The 26,033-nt window shown below is 35.8% G+C and overlaps 1 protein-coding gene across 1 annotated transcript; it reads left to right on the top strand.

Moving 5' to 3' along the window:
- The first annotated feature begins 347 nt into the window (after positions 1-347).
- On the top strand, positions 348-21,841 carry LYRM7 (LYR motif containing 7). Its single transcript, XM_068981283.1, has 5 exons — positions 348-395; positions 6,365-6,437; positions 8,280-8,350; positions 12,750-12,831; positions 21,712-21,841. The coding sequence occupies exons 1-5, from the start codon at positions 378-380 to the stop codon at positions 21,780-21,782; spliced, it is 315 nt and encodes a 104-aa protein (XP_068837384.1). The 5' UTR covers positions 348-377; the 3' UTR covers positions 21,783-21,841.
- The last annotated feature ends 4,192 nt before the right edge of the window (positions 21,842-26,033 follow it).

The raw sequence follows: 26,033 nt of genomic DNA, 5'->3' as shown, positions 1-26,033 counted from the left end.
CAAGAGGTAAGGTCATAAAGGTACCGAAGCTATTTATCAACCAACACTCTGCCACGAGAAGTTGCTTCAGAAACGGCCGGAAGTGCCTCTGCCCCTAACTAACATGGCGTCCATTTTATTTCCGTTCTTGTCTTTGCCGTAAATAAGCTCAGCGGCTCCTCGCGGTTTTCCCAGAGGCCACGGTCTTACCCGACTCCCTTAGCCTGTTCCTTCGCGGGGGGGCGGGGCTACGAAGGAGATGCTTTGTGGTGATTGGTTGCGGTGAGTTAGGAACAATACTACGGAGCGGGGACCGGCGGATGATGAGCAGTGATTGGTTGCCGGGAGGCGGGGCGAGTCCACCGCTGGAGAAGTGGCCGCAAGCGGAGGCGAGAGCCATGGGTCAGGCGGCCAAGGTGACTGGGTCCGGGGAGGGGTTGAATGCGATGCCAGCGGGGAGGGTAAGAGAGCGGCCTTGCGAACATAGTCTGGAGTCTCTGTAACTGAGGTTCAGGACCCTCCGCGGAGGATGTGGCCTTTACACCTGAGAAGCCTGTAACCAGCCCTGGAGGGCAGGCGAGGGTTTGTGCAGGTGCGGAGGAGGGAGGGCGGTACAGGTGGTCCTACTTCTTCGTCTACCAAGTACAGAAGGTTTATCCGTGATGCACGCCAGTGACTTGGGTCCTGCCCCCTTTCCATCTCCGCACCGGGCGTTTCTGTGAGGGACCCATTTCGCGTCCTTGCGAATTGTACAGGACCCCGAAGTCCTACGCTGAAGCCATCAGATGAGGTAAAAGATTTCGTCAAATAACCAAAATGTGCATAGGTAACCAAGGATACCGAATCCCGGCAAAAACACTTGTCTAAAGTAGCACTTAACGAGACAGAGCAGAGACCTGAGATTCCTGAGTGGTCTGAACGAGCTTTGGGAGGTGATGCCCCTTTCAGGATCGAGATCGCAAGTTTCTTATCAAACTGATGCGCATTCCTGGCCAGCGTACAATTCTCTGGGACCAGCCATCTCTAACCAACATTAAGTATTATCAGTATGGCCGGTTGAGACATAAACATGGAAAAGGGAAATTGACCTGTATAGTGAGAAAAAAACAAACAGTGCTTATAATTGGTTGGTCAATAACAGGGAGCTGCCAAGAGTTCTCTTGTACCACTGAACTCTGTTCCTAGTACATTTTAATATATGTCACAGGACTGATAGAATTGTAAAGGGTTATTCTTTCAAAAAACTTTCAGAGTGTCCATAATAGCTTTTAGTAGCACTTAATGGCCAGCATTTAGCTTGTACTTTCTAGGCATGGTGGATGTAACAGTAACTTCATACAGAAGTCTGGCAGGTAGGAAGAGTTTAAACAATTACTTAATTACAAGTATTTATTCACTGTATTTTGAATTGAGAATACAGTGTATTTTTGTGAGCATACAACAGGTTTATCCTGTCTGGAGAGATGCAAAAGAAAAAAAAAAAAAAATCCCTCATGTAAATTGAGACCTGAAGTGTTACTAGAAATTAACTAGGACTGGGAGAGAGGTTTAAGAGGGAGGGAACATATGCATACCTATGGCTGATTGATGTTGATGCATGGCACAGACCAACACAATATTGTAAAGCAGTTATCCTCCAATTTAAAGTAAATAGTTTTTTTTTTTTTAATAAATTACCTAGGAGAAGAGAGGAAGGAGTATTCTGTAAAGAGGAAGTAGCGTATGGACCATCCTTTAAGTGGGAAGCTGCTTGGAAAACTTGAATACAATGAAATTAAATAGAATTCATTCCTAAAGTGCTTTTGATGAGAACGGTCATGTGTAGAAGACACTTGTGCTAAGTGAAAGATACAAGGTGACTGAGAAGCCTTTCAGGAAGTAGGGGACACTTCAAGAAAGTGTAGGAAGTGCCTAGTACTGTGGATGTATTCATGAGGGGTATATGACCCATACTTAGAAGACAGAAATGATAACCAGCTAAAGTGAAACCTAGTACAGAAATTATATCACCCACCCTTAAAACTAGCCTATTATTCAAGAAAATTGAAGCAAAAGGCTAATTTGCCTAAGCTTAGAATAAGTGGTAACGTCAGATTTAAACTGATCTTACTGCAGAGAACTGACTTTCCATATACACTACCTAAATTTGTCTAATCAGTATAAGTACATCAAAACAAGAAGACAGTCTGACCTAGGTTTCTTTACTTTTATAAAAGTTTATTAACTCCAAGGTGATATTAGTTCCGAGGCGGTAATGAAGACATTTTCTTAATACTAGTTCTTAAAGTAGGGATACTGGTTGTTGTACTAAGTGAATTACTTTCTTTTTTCCCTAAATTGCATGTAAAATAATTAGGCATACTTACTTTTCACTTCCTTCTTAATCCCTTGCAGCCTCTTCGACTACTCTTGTAGTATTAAACTCCCTGGTTTTCTCTGACGTTCCACTACCTTTAACAACCCTGTGTTTGCCAACAGTCTTTTTCAAGATAATCTCGGCCTTCACTATCAACCGCCTCAAAAATTTTCCTGTCTCTACGTATTGCTCAGTTTCAAAGTCACTGCTACATTTTTAGATATTTGTTAAAGAAGCATCCCACTTCCAGTAGTAAAATATGCATTAGTTTCCTATGGCTACTCTAACAAGTTACCACAGTTTTTATCTTGAAAATACAAAATAAGGTCACATTTACGTGTACTGAGGATTAGAACTTCAACATGTCTTTTGTGGGGACGCACAATTCAAGCCATAACAAAATAGATACACCACATTTTATTTATCCATTTGTGAGTTGGTGGACATTTGGTTCTTTCATGCTACTATGAATATTCATATACAAGTTTTTGTATGAACATATGTTTTCATCTTGGTTGTATACCTAGGTGTGGAATTGCTGGGTCATATGATAACTGTGTTTAACTCTCTGAACAACTGCTAAACTGTTTTCTAAAGCAGCTGCAAGGTTTTCCATTCCTATCAGCAATGTGTAATAGTTTCAGTTTTTCCACATCTTTGCTAACACATGTCACTGACTGTCTTTTTGATTGTAGACATTCTACTGGGATGAAGTAGTATCTCACTGAGATTTAGATTTGTATTTTTCAAATGGCAAATTATGTGGAGCATCTTTTCATGGCCTTAATAGCTATTTGTCTGTCTTCTTCTGAGAAATGTCTATTCAAATCCTTACCTGTTTTTAAATTAGTTTTTTTTTTTTATTTTAAAAGTTCTTTATACGCTCTATGGATAGTAGGCCGCTATCAGATATATGACATAAATATTTTCTTTCATTCCATGGGTTGTCTTTTCTTTTTGTTGATAAGTGTCCTTTCTCTTTCTCTTTTTAAATTATGTATATTTTTATTTTTATAAAGGAAATAAGTGTATAAAATTTAAGAAGTCAAATGGTGTTATGCAGAAACCAGTAGGTATCTACTTCTTCCTATATACTCCCAATTCCTGCTCCCTAGATAAGCACTTTTTAATCATTTTAGTTTTTTCTTCTTAGATTTCCCTCCATGTTTATAAATAACATGTTTAAACTACTATTGATTTTTTTTTTCCTCTTTGGAGTTATTTACTGACCTTTGTCTGCAAAAGTTGAGGATTTTGTTGTTCAATTGCTCAGTTGTATCTGACTCTTTGTGACCCCATGGACTACAGCACACCAGGCTTCTCTGTCCTTCACTGTCTCCCAGAGTTTGCCCAGACTCATGTCCATCACTTCTCTTCCAAGTGATGCCATCCAATGATCTCATCCTCTGCTGCCCCCTTCTCCTTTTCCCTTCAATATTTCCCAACATCGGGATCTTTTCCAATGAGTTAGCTCTTGTCATCAGGTGGCCAAAGTACTGGAGCTTCAACTTCAGCATCAGTCCTTCAAATGAATATTCAGCGTTGATTTCCTTTAGAATTGACTGGGTTTGATCTCCTTGTAGTCCGTGGACTCTCCACAGTCTTCTCCAGCATTACAATTCAAAAGCATCAGTACTTTGGTGCTCAGCCTTCTTTATGGTCCCACTCTCACATCCATACATGCCTGCTGGAAAAACCATAACTTTGAATATGTGGACCTTTGTTGTCAAAGTGATGTCTCTGGTTTTTAATGCCTTGTCTAGGTTTGCTATAACTTCTCTTCCAAGGAGAAAGCGTCTTTTAGTTTCATAGCTGCCATCACCATCTGCAGCGAGTTTGAAGACTGCTGCTCCTGCTAAGTCACTTCAGTCGTGTCCGACTCTGCGACCCCATAGGCGGCAGCCCACCAGGCTCCCCCGTCCCTGGGATTCTCCAGGCAAGAACACTGGAGTGGGTTGCCATTTCCTTCTCCAATGCATGAAAGTGAAAAGGGAAAGTGAAGTCGCTCAGTCGTGTCCGACTCTTAGCAACCCCATGGACTGCAGCCTACCAGGCTCCTCCTACCCAGGCTCCGTCCATGGGATTTTCCAGGCAAGAGTACTGGAGTGGGTTGCCAATGCCTTCTCCATTTGAGGACTAAGTTCCCCCTAATACCCTGTTTCTCTCAGTATCCAAATTTTGGTGAATCTGTTTTTGTCTTTCATATAATTTTACAAAATTTGTCCAAAGCTGAGCCTTCTAATATAAATATATGATTATGTTGACTTTTTTTCCTAAGTCTTAGTGTTTCTTGAAGTTAATAACTCTTTGTTTTTATTATCGGTTTTCCTTCTTATCTATTCCCAAACTATGAGCAAAACTGTTATCTACTAGCTTCATTTTTTTTCCTAGCATCATCATTTCTGAATCCAGCCTTTTGCTCTAGTCCAGAATAGTTGCTTTCTTTGCTGTCTCTCTTGTGTTGGATCACCTGTCTCCCTCATTCCCACTGTGTGTGTGCCCGTGTGTGTGTGTGTGAGAGAGAGATAGCCCCTTGTTTTGATGGAGCACAGTCGTCTTCTATAGCTTTCCAAGAAAGAGCATATAGCAAATAAGAGACTTTGCTTTTCTGAAAATAGCAATTTGTAATTGCAGTTAGGTGATAGTTTGGATATGTAGCTTGAAGATTTTATACCATTGTCTTCTCACAGTGATGCTGTTTAGAAATCAGGTGGCTTTCTAATTTTCTTTTTTTATACGTGGACTGTTTTTTTCCTCCAAGATGTCTTTATTAGCATTGTGCTGCACTTACATCATGATATGCTGCAGCACGGGTTTGTGTTGAGCGCTTGGTGGAATCTGTGTTCTCTGTTCTCTCTTGTTGGAGATCCTGTGACTGTAACTGTTGGGCCAACTCCTTTAATTTTATTGTCCTTTCCCTAACTGCCCATTCTACTTTCTGGGCAGTTTTTCTGAACTTAATCCTTGCTGCCACTCATTTGATATCCAAGAGCTTTGGGGCATTTTCTGAACAATCCTTTTCAGATTTACTATAACTTCTTTTTGTTGTTATTCTGTGTTTGCAAAAATTTATGTTTCTGAGAAAGTTCTCTGGTTAATCTTTGTTTAATTTTTATGTTTTCTGCTTCCTATTTCTCTTTTGGTATCTGCCTATGATGCTGTAAGTTTTCTCATGTATGTAAAATGCTTGAATAGTGCCTAGCACATAGGATACACTCAGTCAAGTTTCAGTATTGTTATCTGGTGAATGGACTGGGGGAAAGGAGGGAATGGTGGCAGAGTGGCAAATCTTTGTCAGTAGTCCAAGCACAAGATAGGGAGAGATCTGAATTTAAATTGTTTTGGGTGATGGAGAATATCCAAAAGATTAGAGAGAAATCCCTACGATTTCTCTGTGAGGAGTAAGGTAGATTTAAAGAATGACCTAGAGATTTCTGGCTTCAGAAATTCATTGTTTTCCATACTGAAATTGAGAGGACAGAAGAGAGAACAGTGTTGGGGGGACAGTATTGCATACACTTTTGTTGTTATTGCTTAGCACAGTCTAAAATATTCAGAAGTCTCAGCATTCTACTTCTTTTTTGAGAAATTACAATTAAACTTTCCTAAATTATCTAAAACATCTTCCTTCTGGGCTCTGTTGAGATGTAGTATATTCTTGAGTTTGTATGCATGTGTATATGACTTTTAGAGCAGATGAAGGTCTATGTTAAGAAAAATGAGAACAAATACATACCACACTAGCAAAGTTGGTTACCTTAGCAAACTAATTTTGGCAGGGGGATCATTAACTTTTTAACCATTCTCATATTATTTTGTTTGAAAGAATTTTGTTTTATTTTTGTAAATACATAAGGCTAATTTTTTAAAATCTAAAGATAAATAATCAAGGGAGTTATTTTGACCAACTCTTGTTTTCACCAGCTACTTTGAAAAATAATCCAAGAAATAAATGCTGTTTAATCCTTGTAATTATGTAAAATGTGAAAATTTTTTCTTTTGAGGTATGAATTCTGATTTTCTTTCCAGGTTTTACAGCTCTTTAAAACATTGCACAGGACCAGACAACAGGTTTTCAAAAATGATGCTAGAGCATTAGAAGGTAAGTTTATGCTTTGCCACTTTGAAGCAAGTCCAATCTTCAGTTGGCTGCTAGTAGTCCGAGACCCTGTAAGGTTAAGACCTGCCTTGGGCGATGAACCTTCACTATCTCTCTCTTAGTGTTTGTTTGTTTTAATGAGTTTATATTACACTTGTTTAAGAAGTATTTACTTAAAGAAAAATTGTAAAAGATCATGTTTTCATAAAGAATAAGGAAAAAAAAAAAGGATCAAAATTTCACTGTGCTCCATTGCTTGCCTTACATTTAAGCCATGAAACTCATTTCTCTATTATATAATCAAATTTTCACATTCTCTAGGACCAGATACTACCATATTGTTAATGCCTGTGTCTTTCTAGAAGTGGCAGCAGCTATGAAACTATGAAAGGGAATCTATCAAAAATGGTTCCAGATTCAGTATTTCACTGTTTAAAGTGGTTTCTGTCTTTTCTGGAACTCAGAGCTCTAAAGTTTAAGTTCTGTGTTGGTCATACTCAGTTTCTAAAGCTGTTTAAGAGGATAGCTTAGGAGGGAGAGTATATAAGTTGGGAGATTGTTACTGACATATGCATACTACTGTATATAAAATAGATAAATAATAAGGTATGGGATAACTAGTATAACACAAAGAACTTTACTCAACGCTCTGTAATGACCTATATGGGGAAAGAATCTAAAAAAGGGTAGATACATGTATGTGTATAACTGATTCACTTTGCTGTACAGCAGAAACTAATACAACATTGTAAATCAACTGTACTCCAATAAAATTTGTTTTTAAAAATTCAACCTCCATTTTAAAAAAGGGAAAAAGAAAAGGGCATCTAAGTAAAGTGTCTCCACTGTCCCTATGAATTCAAGTTTTTGTAATTTACCAAAAACATTTCTTGAATATTAAAGTATATGCTTCATATTATATGTATGTTACACAAATTCCTTATTTAATTCTTATCACAGACCTGTTAGGTAGTCACTATTATAATTTCTAGTTTTGCAGATGAGAAAACTGACAGTAACGCAAAAAGATAGGTGGAGCTGGGATTTAGCCTCAGCATTCTGGCTCCAAAGCCTGAACTCTTAACCACATTACATGTTGACATGTATTGAGCATAAAAGGAAGGTTCTATGGCTTATCTCCATCACCATAGCATATTTTTTGTGCCTTTAAATGTTTTTAAGTGAAATAATTATAAGAATAGCTAACAGTGCCTATTTACTATCAAATGCTCACAGCAGCAATATAAGGCAATTTATCACTTATATTAAATTATTCTGCTGTAGTGATGCCAAAGCACTGGATTATATGAACAAAAGTTTCATTTGTTCATCACTTTACTTGTCAGCCAAGGCACTCAAAATTATTTACATATCCTCTTTGCTGCTGTATCTTCATTTTAAGTGTTTTGGAGGAGGGATAGTTAAACATGCTTATATGTATTGAGTTTTGCCATCTTAAAAACAAAAAGCATTTTAATTCAGATCCTTATGTTTACAAAAGCAAAGTATTAGTTTGAATTTATTAGGATATCACAGCTAGAGGGTCAAATGAAATTAGAAATAAAAAGCAGGAAACAAAAATATTAGAATGCTGAAAATATATATTAGGTTTAATTACAAATTGCCAGCCTGTAAAAAGCTCTCCAAAAGACTTTTAAAATAAATTTCTTAGTTTTTACTTTGTTTTACACAGGGCAAAATTATTTTTTTCTGTTAGAGAAATAATAGATATATATGTATATAGCATGTTGTACTGTAATATAATGAATACTATGTAAATTATTGGGACAGGAATTATAAATTAGAAAAGCAGATAACTATATGCATATTTTTTCCTTTTTCTAGCAGCCCGAATAAAGATAAATGAAGAATTCAAATGTAATAAAACTGAAACTTCTCCTAAGAAAATAGAAGAGGTACAGTATTAAATGTTTCAATTACAATAAAACTCAAATTTTAGCAACTAGAGGAAATGATAAAAATGGAGAGACTTTATGAAATAAAAACCGTTAGTTGATAGTTAAAGCCATCACAACTATAAATGACCTTCACTTGTTTGGTATGGCTCACCTCCTCCAGGGTCATGTGCCTGCAACTATAAGATAGCAAGTTGCCTAGTGAAAGGAACATAAGTGTAACCATGATCAAAGCCAGAACAGCTGAACCAACCTAGAAACTCACAGAGATGCTCTCTTTGTCTAAGGCAAGTGACAAACCAAGAAGAGTGAGTGTGATAACTCTCTCTTAAGTTATGCAGAGAAAACTTCTACTCACTTAGCTCAGCTGGACAGAATTTTTTTAAATTCATATCTTGGCTGTGGAAGTTGAGTAGCCAGGATTTATGAACTGTTCTCACTTTACCTTCTGTATTTGCGTTCTAGTCACTTCCTTAGTGGAAGATAGTCTACTAACATTATTCTGTGAGCTCCCTAGTATTCCCAATGCTTGTTCATTGAAAAAGTGCACACTGATTCTTTTCTTGTATAAAGTCATATGCATACATACATTGTCTCTGTCTTAGGAAGGAACACTGCTTCCTACGTGGTCCTGGACCTAACTTTGTATAAATGTAGGGGAAAGGACCCTTAGGAAGAAAATGAAAAATTATTTGCTGGGTTAATGAAGATTCCAAGAATTGGTTTAGTAAAGAAGAAAGTACAATTTAGAGAAATTCTTCTATGTTTAATAGAATTTCCACATAATGAAACAAAAAATTTTATGCAAATACTTTTATACTTAGTAGAGAAAATGCTATTTTTGAAGAGTGAATATCTGTAATACAATAATGAGACAAAATGAGATAGCCTAAGGATTTCTTTCCCTTTAACATAAAAGAGGAGAGATTTAACCTAATCTTATGATAGGACAAATGGGGACTATGTAATTTTTATTTATGGAAGCAGTTAAAATGACATTATAATCAAGTCATGACTTGAAAAGAAGTTTAAAGATGTATGCCAAGGTTTGTACTATTTTGCTGTTCAGAAAACTGATTATTAACAATATGGTACATGTATACCTCATTTTATTGTGCTTTGCTTTATTGCACTTCACACAATCTGCGTTTTATACAAATTGAAGGTTTGGGGGAATCCTGCATTGTCAGATGCTGGTTAGCATTTTTTAATAATAAAGTGTTTTTTAAGTAAGATATGAAGATTGTCTTATTTATTTAGCCACGTCAGATTTTATTTGTGGGATCTTTTGTTGCAGAGCGCAGACTTAGTTGCCCCAGGGCATGTGTGATCCTAGTTCCCTAGGGACTGAACCCACATCCCCTGCACTGGAAGGTGGATTCTTAACCACTGGACCGTCAGGAAGTCCCCATTATTTTCTTTTACACATAATGCTGTTGCATACTTAATAGACTCGTGTATATTGTAACTATAACTTTTATAGACAGTTGGAAACCAGAAAATTCATGTGACTCACATTATTGTGATATTTGTTTTATTGTGGTGGTCTGGAACTGAACCCACAATATCTCTTGAGATATGCCTGTGTTTCTAAATTTTGAGGTCATGATTTTAAAAATATTGCAGTCAGCTTATATCAACTAAACTGGAAAAGTGAACTATAATCTCCAGATTAGTTTCACATATAGAGCACTAACAGTAAGCACTCTTGAAATTGGATACTTGTTATATGTGTATATATATATACACACACACACGTGTGTGTGTGTGTACATATATGTATATATTTTGTACTTTCATATATTACATATTTAGTAATTTGTAGGTAATTAATTACATTGTCACATATTGTGATGAAGTCTTGGCACCAAAAGGAATCCTAAGTGGCCTCTCAATCAGCAGTTTTCAGACTTTTGGGTCTCAAGACCACTTTACTTTCTAAAAAACTGAAGACTCCAAAAAGTGTTGTATGTATGTTATACCTATCAATATTTACCATAATAGAATTTAAAACTGAGAAATTTTTAAACTATATGTTAATTAAATAATTAAAATTGATAAGTTTATTATATGCTAACATATACAGTCTTCATGAAAAATAACTATTTTCAGAAAAATATAGTGAGAAGAATGGCATTATTTTAGGTTTTTGCAAATCTCTGTAATGCCTGGCTTAATAGGAGTCAGCTAAATTCTCGTATCTGCTTCCTTATTCAACCTGGTGCAATGTGTTTTTCAGACTCAATTATACAAAGAAAATTCAGCCTTATATAGATACATAGTTGGAAGATGGTAGGTGTATATATTATCCTTTTCAAATAATTGTGAATATTCTTTGATACCATGCCTAAACAAGCCGTAACTTTCTTTAAATGTTAGTTGCAGTGTGGAACTCTGTTATCTGTTAGACCAATGGATGGGTGTGTGTATTTACTTGCTTGGCTGGAGGGGTTGGGAGGGAGTTCCAGTTCTCATACATAACCACATCCTGCTTATCCCCTCTCTTCTCCCCTAATCCCTTGTTTCTGATCTAGCTTTGTTTCCAGCCTTAAACCTAAACCTCAGCTCAATTTATGTACCTCCAGTTAGTGAGAAGGTTCATTGTTTTGCTTTCTCTACCCTTCTAAGCCCCTTCTCAGGTCTGTCAGGAGGTGAGGCTTTGCCCCCTACAGCATTCTCCATGTCTATTAATGGCAGCTCCCTCCTTTTTATGTTCAGACCAAAAACCTTGGTGTTCTCTTTTGTGACTACTTTTCTTCTCTCACATCTACATACAATCTGACAGCAAATCCTATTGACTTAACCTTCAAAATATACCCAGACTTTGACCATTTCTTATCTTCCCAGTATTATTTCCTATTTCAAGCCACCATTATTTCTCACTGGATTTTTACAGTAGCCTCCTAGCAGCTGTTGTTGCTTCTGCTCTAACTCCCTGCATCCCAGTCTCGATACTTAAAGACAGTGAGCCTTTTAAAAAGGCATATCCCATGGCTATTCTGTTCGCAACTCCCATGGCTCCTCATCCCATTCAAAGTAAAGTCTAAAGTCTCTGCCGGCCGTGACCTTTAGCACTGCATCATCTGACTCCCGTTAACTTCCCACCTCAACTCACCACATACCTTACTCATCCAGCTTAGTGCCTTCTTTGAGGATGCTTTAATTTACCAAGAGCTTTCTTGTCTGAGGCCATTTATGCTGTGGCTTCTTTCTAGGATATTCTTTCATATGTCCTCATGTCTTCATTTCGTAGACGAATAGATTTTAATGTTTTTCCCGTTGAGTGGGTCTTTTACCCATGCATGGCTTTGTAACGTCATGCACTAATGATTTGAAAAACATAGGTTTACCATGTAATACAGACCTTCCAAATATTGACATAGTTCAGTATGTAATATTTTTAAATTGCCTCTGTTAATATCCATCTCATCAGAAAAATCTTAAAGTATTGGGAATTTGTCAGGCTTAAAATTAAAGATAGAAGTTCTCCAGAATTGTGATTTTTTTTGCTTAAAAGCTTAAATTTTGTCATTGTCAGCAAATGACTGTCAGTTGTTTTCCTGAAGTAAGGTACTCATATCACTCATCTTCAAGAAAACATCTGCCAGTTACCCAAATCTGAATAATCAGAGTTTGTCTGTCAGTGGTTCATTCAAGTAGAAATGGTTTTCCAAAGAAAAAGCTCTACTGCTCACAGCTCAAACAGTACAGATGGCTCTAGTATTATGAGAATAATTTTGACATTATGCTTTCCCTGAAAGGGTCTCAAGATCCTCCCAAGGATCCACGGCTCTGAGAATCACTGTTTTAGCCTGGTTCTTCATTTTGGGATGATGAGGTCTGAAACTTAAAGAGAGTAGCCACACACTCAATGACAGAGCCAGAGCTGGAGTCCAAATATTCTGACTCCTAATACAATGCTTTTATTAGTGTTCAGAACATCCAACTCTATAGTATAAGAAAGATTCAGATACACTCAAAAGAATAACAAGAAAACTGCATATTTTAAGTGTATTGTAAAATATATGTTATAACAAAAAATATTCCAAATCTGTTCTGGATCAAAATATGGAATGGATAGATAGAAGGTAAAAGTATATGCATGTCTAAGCTTTCTATAAGCTTGGAATGGTTACAGAAAGTTAAAGGCAAGGAAATTCCCTGTCAGTCTGATGGTTAGGCTCCACACTCCATTTTTGGGGACTTGGGTTTGATCCCTGGTGGGGAACTAAGATCTCACAGGCTGCAAAGCACAGCCAAAAAAAAAAAGGTTAAAAGCAAGTATCACCTAAAAAGAAATTGTAGTAGTAAACCTGTAGTTTTCAAAAACAGTACATTAATGTGAACCATTGAAAAAATATGCAAAGGATTTATTCTTTTTGTTTTGTTTTCTTAACAGCTAATAAAAATAGGTTCTGATGTTGAATTGATACTCAGAACATCTGTTATACAAGGTATTCACACAGACCACAATACACTGAGTAAGTAATATTAAAAAAGAATTTTGCTTGCAATGCATTTTAAACTATTGAGCAATTACAGTGCTTTTAATGCTAATTAGTAAAACAGTTTGATTTTGCCAGTGTGGTATATATTGTACACATTTGTAAGGCTGTATTTAAAAGTGCTAAATTACAAAACTTTGCTTTACTAGACATTTTTCTTTTTCTTTTGTTGTTTTTTCTTTTTAATCTTAACCACTGGTTGTATTGCAAAACTTCAGTTACAAAGACAGTACAGGCATACTTCAATTTATTGTACTTCCCAGAGAATGCATTATTACAAACTGTCAAGCAGGCAAGTCAAGTAAGTCTACTGGTGCCATTTTTCCAACAACATTTGTTCACTTGTGTCCCGGTGTGACATTGTGGTAATTCTTGGAGTATTTCAAACTTTTTCCTTATTAACTGTGTTTGTTATAGTGATCCATGATCAGTGCTCTTTTATGTTACTAATACAACTTGCTGAAGTCTCAGAATATAGTTAGTATATTATAATAAAGTCTTTTTAAATTAAAGTATTTGGACATAATACTATTAGACATTCAGTTGACTATTAGTATAGTGTAAGCATAACTCTTACATGGTTCAGGAAACCAAAAAATTTTTGTGATTTGCTTTATTGAGATACTTTATTTGTAGTGGTCTGGTACCAAACCTGCAATATATAATGGGTTTGCCTGTAGGACTGTTTTTGTAATAATTTATTTGGCATTCTTAATTTTCATAGTATAATTTGTCACCTATCTAGACTAAATCTGTTTCTTTATCTTTTCTTCTGTGATTCAGGTTATTTTAATTTAGGAGAATTGGGGTTATACAAAATGGGAATATAGTTGAGGATCCTCTATTATACCTCCAGACTCCTAGTGGGGCTTCTCATTTTATATAATACTTGGTTTTCTTGGTTTTCATTCCTTAAAAAGTATTTGAGGGGACAATAACAAAGATACAAACAACATAAAAACAGAAAAGTACACAGTTTATAATAGTACAGCTCAGTGAATTTTCACCAACTAAAATACCTATGTAACCAATCTCTACATCAAGTTATCTAATGTTACTGCTATCCCCAGAGACCCATCATGCCCCTCCAGTCAGCCCTTCCCCCGCAAGTATAACCACGGTCTTGACTTTCAACAGTATCAGTTTTTAACCCAATATAATAAATTGGAATCATATAGGATTTCTATATTCTCTGGCTTCTTTCTCTTTCTTTGTGCCATTCATCTTTATCATTGGATATAGCAACATTTCTATGAATATTATATGAGTGAAATGTCCGTGTCATATGGTATATGTTGATTCAGCTTGAATAGGTACTGCTGACCAGCTTTCCAAAGTAATTAGACTAATTTACATTTCCAGGAGCAGTGTCTGAGAACTCAAGTTGCTTTATATCCTAACCAGCTCTTGATACTGCTGGTGCTGCTGCTAAGTCACTTCAGTCATGTCCGACTCTGTGCAACCCCAGGGACGGCAGCCCACCAGGCTCCCCTGTCCCTGGGATTCTCCAGGCAAGAACATTGGAGTGGGTTGCCATTTCCTTCTCCAATGCATGAAAGTGAAGTCGCTCAGTCTTCTCCGACTCCTAGCGACCCCATGGACTGTAGCCCACAGACTCCTCCGTCCACGGGATTTTCCAGGCAAGAGTACTGGAGTGGGGTGCCATTGCCTTCTCTGGCTCTTAATACTAGGCATCTCTTAATTTTAGCATTTCTGGAGTTGTATAATGGTACCACATTGTGATTTTAATTAGCATTTCTCTGGTAATTAACAAAGTACTAGCACTTTTTCAGGTGTTCAGTTGTCATTTGGATATGGCTGTTCAGGTCTTTTGTTCGTTTTTCTAAGAGGTTACCTGCCTCTTTACTATTGATTTGAAGGAATTCTTTATATATTCTGAATATAAATCCTTTGTTGGATATATATATATTACAAGAATCTACTTTTAGCTTTTTCATTTTGCTATTTATTTTTTATTTTTGTTCTCTGTTTTTTATCTTTTGGCCACACCACATGGCACGTGGGATCTTAATTCCCCAACCAGGGATAGAATCTGCACGCCCTGTGTTGGCAGCACGAAGTCTTAAACACTGACCGCCAGGGGAGTCCCTTGTTTTGCTGTTTTTATCTTTTGATGAGAAGTTCTTAATTTTAATGTAGTCCAGTTTAATCTCATTCTTCTTTTATGGTTAACATCTTTTATGGTTTTTTGTCTTGTTTAAGAAAATTTTGTCCATCTCAAGCAAGGTCATGAAGTGATCATCCTGTGCTTTCTTCCAAAGCTTTATTGTTTGATATATTTCATTGGTTGTATCAACTAGAGTTGATTTTTTTATATGGAGTAAGATAGGAATCAAGATGTAGTTTTTAAATATCTGAATATTCAGTTGATCCAGCATTATTTATTGAAAAGACCACTCTTCTCCCCCTGCACTATAGGGTCACCTTTAGCATAAAATCAAATAATAAATATTTGTGCATCTGTTCCTTGACTTCATAATTTCTCAGTTAGTTTGCTTTTCTGTCCTTGTATCACTACCGTAATGTCTTGATTACTGCAGCTTGATAAATCTGAATGGGCTTCCCTGGTAGTTCAATGGCAAAGAATCTGCCTGCCAGTGCAGATGTTTGATCCCTGGGTTGGGAAGATTCTTTGGAGAAGGAAGTGGCAGCCTACTCCAGTATTATTGCCTGAGAAATTCCATGAACAGAGGAGCCTGGGGGACTGTAGTCCATATAGTCACAAAAGATTTGGATACAACTTAACTAAACAGCAACAGTAAATCTGAATGTCCAGTATTCTAATTCCTGTACAGCTTTCAAAGTTATTTTTAGTTTATGAGCATCATCAGAAATTATTTGATCTAAATAATATTTCTAAGGGCAGCAAACATGGTTAATCCTAAACTGAAAATTTATAGTCATTAGCTTTAGTCTTAATAATAATCTTTAGAGTTTCTGTGTACTATAGCAATTATAGCAAAATGTAATCTTTATTATATGAATAAAAGTTTAGATAATATCAGATAGTTAAATTTGATAACTATATTTCAGAAGCCTAGTTTTAAGTATGATAATATTAGTTTAAATTTCTTTTTTTTTCTTTTACCTTTCTGTATATTTAATTTTCCCCCAGGATTGAAAACTTTTGACTCTTACATGATTATAGGGTATAATGCTATATTGCCTTAATAGTGGCCTCCTTCTTTCTGTTAAATTATATATGGATCTCTTCTTTCTACTTAATGCCTGTGGGTTCAAGACAGAACAAATTTGATTCTCTAATCTCTGTTTTAAAAAGTTACTCTAGCCATGACAACATTCATTTCGTGAACGCCTTCAAGAAAACAGTGGTGCTTTTTAATAAAGCTGAGGTTCTGAGTGAAGCACGCATTCTGAAGTGGTATAAAGATGAACGAGGGGAAGTGACTGGTTTCATGCTTCTGCATGTGACTGTCCAGTTTCCCCAGCCCTGTGCATTGAAGAGACTCTTCTTGCCCCACTGCACATTCCTTACTCCTCTGGTGTAAATGAATTGACCATGTATGAGTGGATTTATTGCCAGACCCTCTGTTCTGTTCCATGGATCTATATGTCTGTTTTTATGCCGGTACCATACTGTTTTGATTGTGACTGATTTGTAGTAAAGTCTGAAAGAAGTGTGATGTCACCAGTCTTGTTCTTCTTTCTAAAGATTTGTGTTGGCTATTTAGAGTCTTTGTGTCTCAAATTTTAGGATTGTTTGTTCTGCTTCTATAGAAAATGCCATTGAAATTTTGATAGGAATGGCGTAAAATATGTAGACAGGTTTTGGTAGTGTGGACATTTCAATAACAATATTAATTCTTCCCCATCCATGAAAACACAGTATCTTTCCATTTATTTGTGTTTTCAGTTTGTTTCATCAGTGTCTTATAGTTTTCAGGTTAATAGTCTTTCACCTCCTTGGTTAAATTTATTCCTAGCTATTTTATCCATATGTATGTAAATAGAATGTTTTTCTTAATTTCCCTTTCTGATATTTATTCTGTTTATTATTAGTATATAGAAATGCAGCAGGTTTTTTTGGTATTGTTTTTGTTATCTCACAACTGTACCAAATTTATTACTTACAACAGTTTTTTGGTGGAATATTTAGGATTTGCTATATGTTATGTCATGTCATCTTCAACTAGTGACAGTTTTACTTGTTTCCAATTTGGTTGCCTTTATTTCTTTTTCTTGCCTGTTTACTCTGGCTAGGACTTGCAAAATTGTATTGAATAAAAGTGGTGAGAAGGCATCCCTGTCTCATTCCAGATTTCGGAGGGAAAGCTTTTGGGTTTTCACCATTCAGTATGATGTTAGCTTGTCATACATGGCCTTTATTATGTTGAGGTTTATTCCCTCTTTACTCACTTTGTTGAGAAGTTTTTGCATAAATGAATGTTGGATTTTGTCAAATGCTTTTTTGGCGTCTGTGGACATGATCATATGATTTTTATTCTTCATTTTATTAATGTGGTGTATCACATTGATTTATTTGTGGGTATTGAAAAATCCATGCATCTCTGTAGTAAATCCGTTTTGATCATGGTGTATGATCTTTTAATGTATTGTATTTTGGATATTTACCAGTTTTTAAATAACCTTGTTGTATTTCAGGGATTTCCATCTCTATGAGTTCTAAATTCCCAAAACAGAATCTAGAATATTCATTTCCTTAGTTCCCTTCGCAGCTCAGGCATGGATATGTAGCACACTACATTACCCGTATTCCTAAATGAGCTTGAGAAAAGAAGCTTGGCACAAAACCCATTTTTCTGGCAAGAGTTAGCGTCAGTGGTTGCAGAGTCAAGTTACTGTTCCAGAAGTGTCATTGGTATAGCAGGAACAGATGTATTAAAGTTGAGTTTCTGGCAACATCCTAAATATAGTGTGTTGTGCTCCATGAGCGTAGAAATGGTGGTAGTTTTTTCTAGTGCCCTGTAGGCAGTAGCAGTTTTCATCATCAGGCCAGTTCGTGGTATTGCTTTGGACAGTGTTCCTGAAAGCTTAGCCTCAAGCCTGCCTGATTCTTAAGCCCTCACAGTAATTCCTTGAGTTAGACCAATAAACTGTTAATAAATGCCTTTTCTGCCTAATTAGCCAGTCAGCTTTTGTTACTTTTAACTAAGAACAGTAAAAGTTGTTGCCAAGAAGTGAGATACTTGAGATTACACAACATAAAATATGAAATGAAAGCAGGGGTTGGGGGGAGTGTTGTTAACATGGACCTGACCATCACAGGCCTTAAGCTGGTGGCCCTTGTTATGTAGTGATGAACATACCACTTCCTGTTTCTTAGGAGTACAGCTACAGCAATAAGCAGTGCAATCAGAATGTCAGTATGTGCTTGTTATTTCTTTCTACTTTCAGCAGAATATTGAAAAAGAGGATTAATGCAGATTAAGCTAGTCAGTCTGTGAAGCAAAGATGAAAAGAAGTACAGCTTTGCTAAGGGACATTTCTCGCCACACTCTAAACTCTGATTGATTGAGAGCCCTTATAATTTAGAGCCTTGCAGGCCTGAAAAAATGCCAGCTGCTGCAAAACTAAAGCCAGTGCAAGCAAGGGACCTCTTAGCTCTAATATGAAGTAAGATCAGTATCCCAAATCTTTCTCATTTGCTGAACAAAGATCAGATATAGGGTACATATTTATTCACCTGAGCCTGTGGATTTTCATTGTGTTAAGACATGTCCATTAAACGACGGGGTAGGGAGGTTTGGGACAACACAGAGACCATTGCCAAAGGATGAAAATATTCATGCTTAGTAATTGTCAGGATGTTTGCCTGTGGCTACTTGTACATGAAAATGACTGGGAGGAAATAGATGTGTAGCTTATAAAATTTTTGAGTAAATTGTGTTGTCAGAAACCCCAAGCATAGCTAGGTCTCTTCAGCTCTTAAAGGCTATCCTGATCCCTTAACTCATATCAACAGGACGTAAACTATGAAAACTTCCGAGTGTCAAAGAAGTGCGTTTTCCCTAATATCCCCACATCTGGATCCCCTAGAGGACAGACCAGGAGCCTTGAAGGACAGTGGATAATAGAGGGTCTTTGGGTCTCCCAGAAAGCAGGATGAGCTATTGCCAGTTTGGCTGACCAGAATTTATTGCTTTGCCATGAGCAAGGAGCTCTTGCTCTTCCTGTCCAGAGGATTTAGGATTTGCTGTGGAGCAGTAACTGCCATGTATTTTCCATTCCAGGTTTTTATTGCTGTGTCCTGTTTGTTTACTATGGTCCAGTAGGCAGCTACTGTGTGAACCTCAGCTGGACCTAATGGAAAGGCCGTAGCGCATCATCTGCAGATCCTGGTTTTGAACCTGGATGAGACCTTAGGGGTCAGGTAGCAAACAGTTGTAGCTTTCTGCGTATGGGAAGAAGGGTGTCTATTCACGTTGTGCAGCCAAAAGGGTGGTAGGCTTGTTGCCTCTCCAGTGTCTATTCTTTCTTACTAACTGAAAAACTGTGTTCAGAGTAGACTGTGACAGGCAGGGAGAGGAGGGGGATGATTTTTCAGACCGTGTAACACCTTTCTGGCCAGTGCAAGCAGCTGTCTGCTGAATGTTGCTTCCAATAAAGCTATTGTTTTTCAGTTAAAAAGGCATAGGCCAAGCCAGCACTCAGCTTTTTGGCCTTTCCCCCCTTCCTGCCTGGAATGCAGAGGTGATCTGGCAGCAGCATTGAAGGCAGACACCACACACGAAGAAAAGGAAGAGAGCCTGGGTCCTTGGAGGTGGCACTAAGGACCTGCCTTAGCCTAGGGTCGCCTTAATCTGTATTTCCTGATAAGTGAAAAAATTAAATCTCTTACTTACTTAAACCATTTTTTGTTGGACTTTTGGTTAATCTGTCTTTTCTACTAGCTTGTGAACTGTTTGAAGCTGAGGAGGCTTTTTTTTTTTTTAATTGAGGTATAGTTAACATGTAACATTAGTGTCAGGCATACAACATAATGATTCTATATTTATATATATTTTGAAATAATCACCACAATAAAGTGAGTTAATCTGTCCCCATACATACTAACAAAATTTTTTTTCTCATGATGAGGACTTTTAAGACTCTCTTAAGCAAGTTTCAAATATGCAATACAATGTTATTAACTGCAGTCACTGTGCTGTACTGAGGTGACTATTATATATTCATCTGTGTATCTTCCTTTCTTGATGCAGTGCCCAGGAAAAAATCAGCACCTATATGTTTGATAAGTGAAACAATTCACTGTCGTTAATAAGTTAAAACCTAAACTGTAATATGCTCTCTGATGAAAGCTGCAAAGATTTGGAAGCAGCGAGATATAAAAAATAGTTAAATAATACTTATTTTAACGGGTTCTCATTTCAGTAAGCCAGATTTACCATGTGGCTCATAAGAGTATTTTCTCTAGTCAGATCACTTCTCTTTTTTGTAAGAATTTCAGTTTTCCTTTTGAATTGAGTTCATTATAAGAGTTTTTTTAATGATTCAACTTTATAGAAAAGATACAAGAAAAGTTGAAGAATATGTCCATTCCCTTTATCCAGATTCTACAAATTCTAACAGTTTACCACATTTGCTTTATCATCTCTCCCTCATTTTTTCCCTGAAGTTTCTGAAGGTAAATTGCAGACATAATGTGGCTTTTTTTCCCCCAAATGAGCATTTTTCAGATCATAACAGCCTGCTTGAGTTTAGAGCTAGAGAAATACTTCAGTGTATATTTCTTTGAAATACTTCTTTGTGTATTTCCTAAATTAGCAAAGGCATTCTCTTACATAACAACAGTATAATTATCAAAGTCAGTATATTAATGTTGATTCAGTTCTTTCATTCAAATTTTTCTGTTTGTCCTAAGAGTGTCCTTTATAGCAGAAGAAAAAAAAAATGGATTGGATAGATCTCTGGTCTAAGATCCAGTTGAGGATCACACAAATGGCATTTAATCATCATGTTTTTTAGTCTTCCTTTAATCTGGAGCAGTTCCTTGGTCTTTCTTTGTCTTTCATGACCTTGTTGTTTTTGAAGAATATAAGCAAGTTACTTCATAGAATTTGGTGTGAGCAGCTTTGATTGTAACAGTTCACTTGATTCCACTTAATTCAGTTCTTCTCCTAAAAGTTTTGTATCTTACAGGCTTTACCTCTGTTGACTTCAGCAGGATGTCTTACCTAGGGCTCAGCATTTGTCGTCATCATCATCGTTGTTGTTGAACAGTGTTTCCCATTCGGGCCCTATTGTCATTTTAAACAGAGAGTTCTTCACTCCACAGCCTGTCCCGCACATACCTCGCTCCTCCCTGCTAAATTCCAGGAGCACTCTTCAGTTACTGTGACCACCCAGAACACCTCCAGTTGAGAGCCACAGTTCTGTCAAATTTGCAGTTGCGTGTGGGATCTTAGTTCCACCAGGCAGGGAAGTGGCACCCTGCAGTGAAAGTGCAGAGTCCTAACCCCTGGACTGACAGGGAATTCCCTGAAATCTTTAAATTAGAAAAGTCGTCGTGCTTTTTATAGAGTTGGTACTATAAACTAATTTTCCAGTTGATAGTTTTAATTATCATTAACCTGCAATCTGCTACTGACAAGGTGTTTTGTTGTTATTTAATTATATTTAATAATGATAAAACGTTAAGTTGGCTGTGTATGTTTTTATATAACCTGAAATGATAATCCTATTAAACTATCCATTTAATATAAAGAACACCACCTTAGAAGGTAACTGAAATAAAATATCACTGGGAAGACTTATCTTAAAACTAGATATTTTACTGTTATAAATTTTAGGGGGAAAAGAGTTTCTTTGAATTTAATTTTAATGATATTAAATGCTCTCTTTGTTTTCTTTCAGAATTGGTCCCTAGGAAAGACCTTCTTATAGAAAACGTGCCATATTGTGATGCACCAACTCAGAAGCAGTGACTTTTACTAAAAAAAAAATAAAATTAAGTCTTTGTCATTCTTTAATTTTAAAATATACAACTCTAACCAAACTCCTGGAAATGCAGATATTTTCCTCTAAAATGGCGTATTGAAAATGAGTGAATTATAGTTTCATAACTAGCTTTCATGTTGAAAGGACATTGCTGAAAACTGTGGAACATAGTTAAGTATTTCTAAAGAACATTAGGTAAGAAGACATTTCATTTTCATTGAAAATCAAATTGCATAAAGTGAAATATATGGCTGGGGAGTTATACGTACTTCTCTTTGACCTTGATGAGCATTTTGGTTTTATCATAGCTATTTGAGAATGAAGTGTTTTGGCAGCCTGGTGGCTTTTTTCCCACGTGAACGGAAACTATTAGATTAAAATTACTAGATTAAATGAATGTTTAGTCTCCCAAAAGATTAAATGGGTCTAAAAGTCACAGTTGTGCCAACACTCCATAAAAGGTGGCCTTTGTTTCCTAAAAGACTGAAATTATTTCAGTAGCTAAGAAATAACAATACAGTTTCGTTTTAGAGACAGAGTATATCTCTGTGTTCCTAAAAGAAAACTTTGAATCAGTCTTCTGAAGATAGATGAATAAAATGTCAAAATCATGTATGATAAAAGGAATAAAGAAATCCTAATTTCTTAAGGAAATAGTGGCCGTTGATCAAACTGCATAATATAGGCTTAGTAGAGTTAGCTGCACTTAGACCACAGCTAGACCTTATTGTGAAAATATAATATGTGGTGCTTCCTCTCCATTATAAACAGTAAGATCTAAATAGCTTTTTTTCTTCAACGTGTTTCTTTCCTGACAAGACTGACAGTATCACAAAACAGCTTGGCATTCTACCATCTAATGGTGGGAACTACAGAATTGTATTTAATATTCTTCTTGTTTCTCTTTTATCTGTACATCTTTACCATTCTGTTTGCTCAGTGAACAGTGTGTTCTCTTCATTCACTGGTCAGTTCTCCCGTTTGATGACACAGGGTTTTTAATTTTTACAAGATTTTCAACGCAAAATGCTTTGTTTGTTAGCAAAAACATATTGGTGTAGTCATACTGAATATAAATGTCATATTTTAAAAATTATTTAATTTTAGTAAGTAAATTGTTGAAATTATTTTGACATAGTATACTTAACAGTAAACCATAGAAGATTCATTACATAATTTTTATCTGTCATACATATTTCTTATTGTGTGTATGGAAATTAAACCTACATAAAAGTAAAAGTTGCTTCACATTTGAAATTTGCCCTTTTAAGAAGATGCTGAAAGTCTTCTTATACAATCACTGAATTCTCTGACTTGCTATTATTATTACCGTTATTATATCTCTAAATGTCTGTATTGCTTCACATTTGAAATTTGCCCTTTTAAGAAGATGCTGAAAGTCTTCTTATACAATCACTGAATTCTCTGACTTGCTATTACTATTACCGTTATTATATCTCTAAATGTCTGTATTTTATATATTGGGGAAAGTTGAAGAAGTTTGATATATATTTTAATTGTTTCAGTATTATTTAACATTTTTAGAAGTTTCTATCTAGCTTTTTTCTTTAATCTGAATCCCCTTGTTCTGCTCTTCACTCATGTTAATTTAAATATCTCATCAAAAAGTAGTTATTTTTGCAATGTAGTTTGCATTAGGAACAATAGAGATTAATAATTAACATGTAAAGTAAAGTAGTCATTTAAATGTTTATTAAAGCTAGTAGCTTAGACATTTTAAGACATATACTATATGTGTATAATATATTCATCATATATATGTATATACATTACATATGTGTGCATGTGTGTATATACATGTGTGTATGCATTATGTCTCTGTGCCTTAAGACTCTGCCATAAATTTCATTTGTAATAGACCAGGATATCAACAATAGGTTTCACTGTCATGAAATTTTTAGATTTGGCACCCCATCCTTAAATAGCATGTATTTATATTTCAAATGAATTTTAACATTATTTAATAGTTTTATTAGTTCAGTTAAAACAATTTATGAGATTTTGGCCTGTTGTGAAACAAAGATTTTCAGTACTCTAGAGAGTAAATTTTGAGAATTATGAATACCTTAGTGCCTCACTTCTCAGGTACGATGTCAAATTTAATTAAATCTCTTTTAGTTAGTTAAAAAAAAACTTCCTATGTTTCCAGAGGGAATTACCCACATCTAACATTTCACTTTGACTGTTGAAACCTATTGAAAGAAGATGGTACAAACTCTAATTGCAGATATCTAGGCTCAGAGGCCCAGCAGGACTTTGTAAAACAATCTTTTGGCAGAAGTTAGAAAGGGTGTATGGCAGGAGAATCAGATTTGGCAGGCATGTGTGAGGAAGAATCCTCCACTAAAGATTTGAAGCTAAGGGAAATACAAGAGAGAGCTTGCATAACATTTGGTCCAGAACATTGAAATAAAGACTTGGAGTCTAATTGTGTTTAACTTGGTCCTCATTTTGCCTGCAGTTGCATATTTTAACATTAGTACAATGTCCAAAAAAATGCAAAGTAATAAGAATAGGTAGAATAACAATCATTTCCCTGTAAGCACAAAGCCATAGATCAACAAAGAAATGAAAATTCTAATTCTTAAGCAGAATTTTCTAAAGTGAAAGTAGATAAATACAAAATTAATTTAACTTTACTATATATCAGGAGTAACCTATGAGAAGTGAAATGGAAAAAAATCCTGTTTATAATAGCAAACAAAACTATAAAATAAGAAGCAACTTAATATATATATATAGAACTAAAAAATGAAAGACAAACTCTGTATTCCTAGATGGGATAATTTGTAGTTGGTGGAATCATTCCCATACTTATTTTATACTTTTATTAAATGTGTGTATTTAGAACAATATGTAGTTTTGTTCTGTGGCTTTAAAATGCAAATGAATAGTGTTATGCCTCATATTATTCTGCAGCTTACTTTTTACCACACATTGAGTTTTGAGATTTATCTATATTGTTGGATAAGTATCTAGGTATTTCAGTTTTATGTCTTATTCCATTGTAACAATAAGCTAATTTATTTATCCATGTCTCTTGATAAGCAATAGCATTGTTTCTTTTTTTTTTTTTGATATTGCAAAAAATTTGCTGAAAATCCTGGCACATGGATTCTTGTACCAATGTAAAAGTTTATCTGAATATATACCAAGAAGCAGAACTGTTAGGCATAGTGTATGTACATATTTTAGTCTTCTAGGAATTTAGTAACTTTACCAATTGATACTCCAATAACATGTGTAAGATTGCTTTTCTCCATATCCCCACTGTTGTTATGTATGACTTTTCTCACTTTTATCAAACTGATAAATATGAATAGGTATCACATTGTTTTAATTTGCATTTCTGGATTACTGATGAGGTGGATCGTCCTGTCGTTTTTGGTCATTACAGTTTTCCATTATGAATGTGTACTCGTATCCTTTGTTCACCTTGCTCTGTTGGGCTATCTGGCTTTTCTTACTGCTTCCTTATATACTCTTGCTATTACTCCTGTGTTGGTTATCTGTGATGCAACTGCCTTTTTCCAGTATGTAATTTGTCTTTGAATTCTATGATAAGCCTGTAGTTTGGGGCTTTATTTTTAGTGTATTCCTTTAAAAAATATTTTCCTTTATTAATTTTGCATTTATAGCTTTTTAAGAAATTCTTTTCTACTCCAAAGCCATTATAATGTTCTAGTGTACATTTTCCTATGAATATTGATATTTTGCTTTTTATGTTTGGGCCTTTCTTCCATCTAGAATTTATTTTTGTTTATGATATGAGCAGGATATATATATATTTTTTTTTTTTTTAATAAGGTGACAGTTTGCTTCACCATCATTTATTGAATAGCCCCCTTTTTTTTCTGGTACCATGTAAAACTACTTTGATCATATCCCAAGTTACTGTTGAACTCAGTCTAACCCTCTTAGCTATTCAGGGACTTTGCTCCTACAATTCTCCTCTGTCCTTTGCCAAATATTTTTTCCCCTCTGTCGACTGGATTGTTCTCAATAGCATTCAACATTATGAAATATTTCCCATCTTAAAAAATTTTTTCTTGAACCCCACCCTCAAGCTTCAGTACCACTATTCTGCTCTTCCTTGTCCTAAGAAGTTTCTATATTTACTGTCTCTTCTCCATACCCATTCTCTCTTATACAGACCTCAGTCAGAATTTAATCCCAGCCACTCCACTAAAACTCTTCTTGTCCCAGTTACTGTTGAC

The sequence above is a fragment of the Capricornis sumatraensis genome, chromosome 9 (assembly GCF_032405125.1).
Source record: "Capricornis sumatraensis isolate serow.1 chromosome 9, serow.2, whole genome shotgun sequence".
Lineage (NCBI taxonomy): Eukaryota > Metazoa > Chordata > Mammalia > Artiodactyla > Bovidae > Capricornis > Capricornis sumatraensis.
The sequence above is the reverse complement of the archived record's forward strand: the minus strand, read 5'-3'. Positions and strand labels throughout refer to the sequence as shown.